At 44.0% G+C, this 8,252-nt stretch overlaps 1 protein-coding gene across 1 annotated transcript; it reads left to right on the top strand.

Moving 5' to 3' along the window:
- The first annotated feature begins 201 nt into the window (after nt 1–201).
- On the top strand, nt 202–6,837 carry LOC106568711 (uncharacterized). Its single transcript, XM_014139287.2, has 5 exons — nt 202–349; nt 1,154–1,239; nt 4,204–4,248; nt 4,535–4,659; nt 4,982–6,837. Exons 2-5 carry the CDS (start codon nt 1,173–1,175, stop codon nt 6,287–6,289), a joined length of 1,545 nt encoding a protein of 514 aa, XP_013994762.2. The 5' UTR covers nt 202–349; nt 1,154–1,172; the 3' UTR covers nt 6,290–6,837.
- Nucleotides 6,838–8,252: the final 1,415 nt, after the last annotated feature.

Here is an 8,252-nt window from a genome sequence, read left to right as displayed (position 1 = left end):
TAAATAAGCTATACATCAAAATTACACCCCGTTAATCCGTTTTTCTTATCTAGGGGTCTTGCTGTTCAGTGCGGTTAATTACAGGCCCCCTATTGGTCAGTCAGCCAGCGGTGAAAGAGCCAATCCTGGGGTGCGTAACAGCATGCTCGAGCCGTACGACATGCCTTTTGTTTTTAATGATCAAGAGGCTCTTTAAAAATGTTACCCTGCGCTCCTCTCCCATACAGGGGAGCAGAGAGGTAGGGTGTACACACAGCTCGGTTAGCTACACCCACTAAACCAATCAACCCAGAGATCCACTGGCTCCTTGAGGCCGTCCCAGGAGGGCAGAACTTCAGTTGAACAACAGGTAAGTCATGGATTACAACGCTTATGGTGTGACACAATGATGTGCTTATAAATGTGTAATGTATGCTAATGTACACTTTATATACACTTCATCTAAATGGTTTACATCACCGTGGTTAAAGCTAGGCTTATTTTGTACCAAGTTATTTGTATGATATGTTAGTGTCAGTCGGTAACAACAGGCAGAGTTTACTTTTGAGAATCTTCAATGATTCAGTTGTTGGTTTGGGAGGAAAGCTGAATATGGATTTTCATTATGACAGATAAATAAGTAAAGTTATATTCTGTCAAGTCAATCCCTCCATCAGTGGTAAAGCCAATAGCTGGAGTACATAGGATATCAGTACATTTACATGTTCTAAGTTTCAAATCCTTTGAAGACTTTAAAAATAAGAGAAACAAGTTTATGAATTTACATGACCGTACACAAGCAGACATTTGGTGCGGTAGGGGAGCCGTTCAGTACTTGCAAATCATTGTTAAATGGTGCAGGACGCGCTGAAAGGAGAACAACATTGCTACATTTTATAATAACTTTTTAATAAGCTATAATAAATGCTTATAAATCTTTGTATAAATGTTTAATATAAATTGCATATATGATGTTATAAATGAATTGTAACGCTTAAATGCTTATACATGTTTATAAAGGTTCACAAATTAGGAAATATTCATTTATTAAGTTCTTTAATGCTTATTCATGAAAATGTGTATAAAGTTTCACCAATTTTAGCATGGTCAGGAACAACTTCCACCCTCTCAATTGTTCCTTATAAAGACTGAATATTCCCAATTTTGCCCTCAGGAAACAGATAAAGCAGAAAATGGCACGGACAGGAAGACTAATGTTTTCCCTCATATACACCGGAATTATTGTAGTGTTATTGCCAGGTGAGTGAGACTTCTGTGCTCTAGCACTTTCTGTTTTAATTTGATTTTATTAGGATCCCCATTAGCCAACGCCAATGGCAACAGCTACAGTGGATATAAAAAGTCTACACACCCCTGTTAAAATGCCAGGTTTTTGTGATGTAAAAGAATAAGACAAAGATAAATCATGTCAGAACTTTTTCTACTGTTAATGTGACCTATAATGTGAACAATTCAATTGAAAAACAAACTGAAATCTTCGAGGGGGAAAAATGAAAAAGAAAAACCTTACAATAACCTGGTTGCATAAGTGTCTTATAACTGGGGATGTGGCTGTGTTCAGAATTAACCAATCACATTCAAACTCATGTTAAATAGAAGTCATTACACACCTGCCATCAAGTGACTCTGATTAATCACAAATAAAGTTCAGCTGTTCTAGTAGGATTTTCCCGACATTTTCTTAGTTGCATCTCAGAGCAAAAGCCATGGTCCGCAGAGAGCTTCCAAAGCATCAGAGGGATCTCATTGTTGAAAGATATCAGTCAGGAGAAGGGTACAAAATAATTTCCAAAGCATTACATATACCATGGAACACAGTTAAGACAGTCATCATCAAGTAGAGAAAATATGGCACAACAGAGACATTACCAAGAACTGGACGTCCCTCCAAAATGTATGAAAAGACGAGAAGAAAACTGGTCAGGGAGGCTTCCAAGAGGCCTACAGCAACATTAAAGGAACTGCAGGAATTTCTGGCAAGTACTGGCTGTGTGCTACATGTGACAACAATCTCCCTTATTCTTCATATGAATGGGCTATGGGGTAGGGTGGCAAGACGGAAGCCTTTTCTTACAATGAAAAACATCCAAGCCCGGCTGAAGTTTGCAAAAACAAACATCAAGTCCCCCAAAAGCACGTGGGAAAATGTGTTGTGGTCTGATGAAACCAAGGTTGAACTTTTTGGCCATAATTCCAAAAGGTATGTTTGTCGCAAAAACAACACTGCACATCACCCAAAGGACACCATACCCACAGTGAAGCATGGTGGTGGCAGCATCACGCTTTGGGGCTGTTTTTCTTCAGCTGGAACTGGGGCCTTAGTCAGGGTGGAGGGAATTATGAACAGTTCCAAATACCAGGCAATTTTGGCACAAAACCTTCAGGCATCTGTTAGAAAGCTGAAGATGAAGAGGAAGTTCACCTTTCAGCACGACAACGACCCAAAGCACACATCCAAATCCACGAAAGCATGGCTTCACCAGAAGAAGATTAACGTTTTGGAATGGCCCAGCCAGAGCCCAGACCTGAATCCAATTGAACATCTCTGGGGTGATCTGAAGAGGGCTGTGCACAGGAGATGTCCTCGCAATCTGACAGATTTGGAGCGCTTTTGCAAAGAAGAGTGGGCAAATATTGCCACATCAAGATGTGCCATGCTAATAGACTCCTACCCAAAAAGACTGAGTGCTGTAATAAAATCAAAAGGTGCTTCAACAAAGTATTAGTTTAAGGGTGTGCACACTTATGCAACCAGGTTATTGTGAGTTTTGAATTTTTCCCCCTCAAAGATTTCAGTTTGTTTTTCAATTGAATTGTTCACGTTATAGGTCACATTAAAGGTGGAAAAAGTTCTGACATGATTTATCTTTGTCTCATTATTTTACATCACAAAAACCTGGCATTTTAACAGGGGTGTGTAGACTTTTTAAATCCACTGTAGTCCGACATAATGTAAAATATTACAATTGACATATATTTAAAAACATTAACATGTAGTGTGCGTGTGTGTGCATCTATCAGTTACACATACATGTCAGTAAATACACACAACAAGTAGGTCAAGTTGGAGGAGAGGCGTTGTACTATGAGGTATTGCTTTATAAGTGGGAGACCGGATTTCCATGCAATCATGGCTCTGTATATTATTGTACTGTTTCTGAAAGACATGCTTGACTGATTGTCTGACTAAAAGAAAAAAATGGATCACTTTATATCAGTCACTTTACTGTTGCCTGCATTGTACAGTAGATTATAATTCATACCACAAATGGATGTTAGTACACAATCATTTATTTTCAATGTCACTAAAATGACGGGCTGTTCCTACACACTAGATAAAACCAATGCATGTACTGTAGATGAAAACTTGCCAGCCATAGGGGCATAACATACAACTTCTTATGTATATCTGAACTTTTTCACAACCCCACCATAAAAATACATACAGTACATCTCTGATGCCTTGGAGCTGCACTTGAGCATCATTAGCAAAGGTGAGGCACCGCAGACATCTCACCACCACTGAACTAGCTGACGGGGCGTTTTCCCTTCTGCCGTAAACTTCTGAAGGGAAACCCCTGGTGCTTTTAATATATAGAGACACGATGTAAAGAACATCGGAACATGTTCCACTCCTAAACATCTTAGTTTACAGTTGAGGTTTAATTGGGTGGGATGGAGTGAGGGGGGCCTTTTGGGCCCAATGCTCTTTGTAGTTTAACCGTTTCCACTGACTTCCAGTGGAAGCACACAAACTCAGGCCCTTCAATCCTGTTCAAAGTGACTGGAGAGTGTGTGTGTGTGTGTGTGTGTGTGTGTGTGTGTGTGTGTGTGTGTGTGTGTGTGTGTGTGTGTGTGTGTGTGTGTGTGTGTGTGTGTGTGTGTGTGTGTGTGTGTGTGTGTGTGTGTGGGGGGGGTAGTATGTATTTCATTTGGAAGGGTGTGTATAGGTGTGTGTATGTGTGAATGTGTATGTATGTTGTGATGTGTCTGTGCACATGTATGCATTAGCGTGTGTGCGTATGTGTGCCTGCAGCCGTGTGTGTTTAGGTTAATCGGAAAAATGCTGCCTGGGCTTTACCTCTAAGGGCCGTCTCCTGCCGTGCACTCCCAGGGGTCGATTAGCATAGCCAGCATTTTACCTCATTTGGGGGACACAACATCTGGTTCCTGTCGACTCATGTCCCTACCGTTGTTTTACAGAGTTTCTGGGGGCCGGCCCGGTGAGGCAGAATGCGAAGAAGGAGGGTGAGTGAGTGAGGGGGACTGGTTTGTAGGGGACAACAAGGGGAACATGGATATTAGCATGCATACTACTGGAATATCAAAATATTTTCAGACATTTGCAGCACACTCACTTACTGTGATATTTATATGCAAGTACACACATCATTACAGTACATACACAAATACTCAGTCATGTACTCACACATACTTGTGTACTGGTGTACTGGTGTTTCTTTACTCTAATATGGCACTTTTTGAGTCCACATTCTCTTCTTAATATGTGCCGTCTTTCTCTCTCTTGTTCCAGCATCTGCAGTATCCAGTGATGTCCGCAGCAAGAGGAGTCTTACCGTTCCCATTCCTGTCCTCAAGCGTCTTCCTGACTTCTGGGGATGGTACAAATTCTTCATGGATACTCGTAACCAGGAAGGGGTGAGTGGCAAACATTCCACAATCATTTTTGTTTTTAGTGAATGTACTTTTGATTTGACACTTACCTTTTATACTCATCCTGCACATACACTTCACTTCGTTCACTTGTAGATAAAGTGGCACTTTGTACGGCACCTGCCTCCCGTACCATCTTCATTGGTCCGTATTAACAGTCTTGATTGAGCTTTCCTTGCACAATGTAATAGTCAAAAAAGTGAACTTCAACCATCTGGCATTCCAGGCAAGCTCAATCAAACATACCATTTGAACCAAGGTCTGGATCTGATGGGAGTCTTGTCTTTCCCCTGTCTTCAACTTATAGATAGAGCATCTGGACAAGATGTACATGACCTACCTGCAGAACAAGCACCGTTCCGAGGAGGGTCCCACCTTCAACCATTACCTTACCCACCTCAGTGCTATCTACAAGATTTGCGCCGACTCCGACGACCCAGAGTGCATCGCCGAGTCCACCAGCAAGCCCAAGGCCAAGGTGGTGATGCCCGTGCCTGTCAAGACTGCCACAGTCAAAGTATGCAACCCTTATATCGACCCCTACTGCCCCTTCCCCATGATCCCTAAGAATGCCGCCCCAGCCCCGGTCAAGGCCGCCCCAGTGCCTGTCCTGACCCCCCACCTGCCGCACCCTCAGAAGACCCCCACAGGGTTCTACTACTATGCCCCAGTCCTGGAGCCCTTCCTCACCGCAGAGCAGAAGACGGAGCTGCTGCGCATCTGCAACCCCGACGACACCGAGTGTCTGCAGTACCACTTGCGTGCCGCTTATGGCTATAGGCCCGCTCCTGGACCCGCTTCATCCTACGCCGCCCTGGGCTGCGATCCCACCGAGGACCCCTACTGCCGGCCAAAGATGGTGAAAAAGGCCCCCTCCAGCTTCTACCACATGTACCCCACCTGCGACCCGGCCACCGATCCTCTGTGCATGGCTAGAATAGCGGCCCCATCTCCCGCTGCCAAGGAAGCCCCCAAGGAGCAGCAATGCAACCCCCTCTTCGACAAGGGCTGCAACCCTCTCATCGCCACCAAGTTGGCCGGCCTCACCAAGCCCGTCCTGGAGTATACACCCAAAGACAAGCCGGCGCCCGGCCCTCTGGCGTGTGACCCACGCTACGACCCATTCTGCCTGCTAGGTGCCGATGCTGCCCTCCGTAAGGCTCCCCCAATGCTGCCCCAGTACCAGATCCACTCCCGCCTGGGCGTCCTTGGGAAGACCAAGGAGGGCCATGACTGCTACGTGCACTACGATAAGGGCTGCACACCCTTGGAGGCCAGTGATGAACCCAACGCCCCCGTCCCACCTCAATGCCACCCCTATGACTTTACCTGCAATGGAATGTCTGCCCCTTCTCCCCTCACCGCTGATGCCGACAAGCCCAAGAGTGGCGTGATCCTGCCCGATCCTGACTGTGACCCCGAGTACGACTACAACTGCCGCCTGCGCCGTTCTGAGGATGCCTCCGCCGCAGCAGAACCATCGGCAAAGGAGCCCAAGGATGAGCCAGTGCAGCAGGATGCTGCCCCCGAGTATGCCGTCCCACAGTTTGAAGACTTCCTCAGAAGCTACATGGCCATGGATCAGTACAGGAAAAAAAACACAAATCTCAACTAGATGCTATAAATCGCTACAACTGGAGGAAAGTGATACAAGTTCATGTGTTATACATACACACACTCAGTCCTCCCAAGGTGCTAACATATCTCCAATGGTCAAATACTGCTAAAGCAGGACGACTAGAGTCTTATCAACAGAAAAATCCATACCTGCAATAGTGAATCAGATTCGCTCAGTTACAGTGCCTGAAGGTGTATTATTTTACAGTCTGTGATATATGTGGGGAACCCAACATGAGTCCCTCTAAGTTTTATGGTCCCATAGAAGACTATGTGAAAGGTGTGCATTAAATACTATGCTTGTCTCTAGAAAATGTATGTGTTTGTAGAATAGGGGAAGCTAGCAGACTTGAAGACTGTCTAAGGCAAATTTGTGCCTATGTATGTTTTCTGTGGTTGTACATTGTCTATTTCTAGTGTATTGTGAACATAGTGTCTCTTGAGTGTATTTAATGTTGTTTTCATAGCTTTTCTAAAACCTATTAACCTCAAACCCTTCCTCTGGTTAGATTTATGTTAAGCTCCAAATAAAAAGTTCTAAAACAAGCTCCCATTTTCCTATGGAAACAGTTAATACCCCCAGTACACAATGATATATATCACAGTGGTATCTGATAACGTGTGAAAACCCACATGAAAACAGAAAAGGTCATTGCTGGCTGAAATGTTGTCTTAGCAAACATGTTCAGCATTTTAGCGATAAGAACAATCACTGTTGGTCATCCCCTGAATTCAACAGTGGTGTTAGAAGTGGGATCCAGCGGTGTGGTAAGGCCATTGTTGGCATGCCCAGGTAGAATACGTTTCAATATCATGACAAGGCTTCTATATCATGACTGAAACAGAGCCATATAAAGATTCAGATCTTTATAAACGCAACATGCAACAATTTAAAATATTTTACTGAACTACAGTTCATATTAGGAAATCAGTCAATTGAAATAATTTAATTAGGCCCTAATCTATGGATTTCACATGACTGGGAATACAGATACGCATCTGTTGGTCACAGATACCTTTTAAGTAAACGGTAGGGGTGTGGATCAGAAAACCAGACATCTCCTTCACATAGAGTTGATCAGGCTGTTGATTGTGGCCTGTGGAATGGTGTCCCAATCGTCTACAATAGCTCTTCGAAGTTGCTGGATATTGGCGGGACCTGGAATACGTCATCGATCCAGAGCTTCTCAAACATGCTCAATGGGTGACATCTGGTGAGTATGCAGGCCTTGGAAGAACTGGGACATGGTCAGCTTCCAGGAATTGTGTACAGATCCTTGCAACATGGGGCCGTGCATTACCATAGTGAAACATGAGGTAATGGCAGCGGATGAATGGCCCGCAGGATCTTGTCACGGTATCTCTGCATTCAAATTGCCATCGATAAAAGGCAATAGTGTTTGTTATCTGCAGCTTATGCCTGCCCATACCATAACTCCACTGCCACCAAATTTGAGATAAATACACATTTTGTGCTTATGGAACATGTCTGGGAGCTTTTATTTCATCTTATGAAACATGGAACCAATGCTTTACATGTTGCGTTTATATACTGCTCAGAAAAATAAAGGGAACACTTAAACAACACATCCTAGATCTGAATGAAAGAAATAATCTTATTAAATACTTTTTTCTTTACATAGTTGAATGTGCTGATAACAAAATCACACAAAAATAATCAATGGAAATCCAATTTATCAACACGTGCCTGTATGACCTCCCTACAACGCCTGGGCATTCTCCTGATGAGGTGGTGGATGGTCTCCTAAGGGATCTCCTCCCAGACCTGGACTAAAGCATCCGCCAACTCCTGGACAGTCTATGGTGCAACGTGGCGTTGGTGGATGGAGCGAGACATGATGTCCCAGATGTGCTCAATTGGATTCAGGTCTGGGGAATGGGCGGGCCAGTCCATAGCATCAATGCCTTCCTCTTGCAGGAACTGCTGACACACTCCAGCC

Source organism: Salmo salar, chromosome ssa14 (assembly GCF_905237065.1).
Source record: "Salmo salar chromosome ssa14, Ssal_v3.1, whole genome shotgun sequence".
NCBI classification, from domain to species: domain Eukaryota; kingdom Metazoa; phylum Chordata; class Actinopteri; order Salmoniformes; family Salmonidae; genus Salmo; species Salmo salar.
Note: the sequence above shows the minus strand (reverse complement) of the source record. Positions and strands in the feature narration are given on the sequence as shown.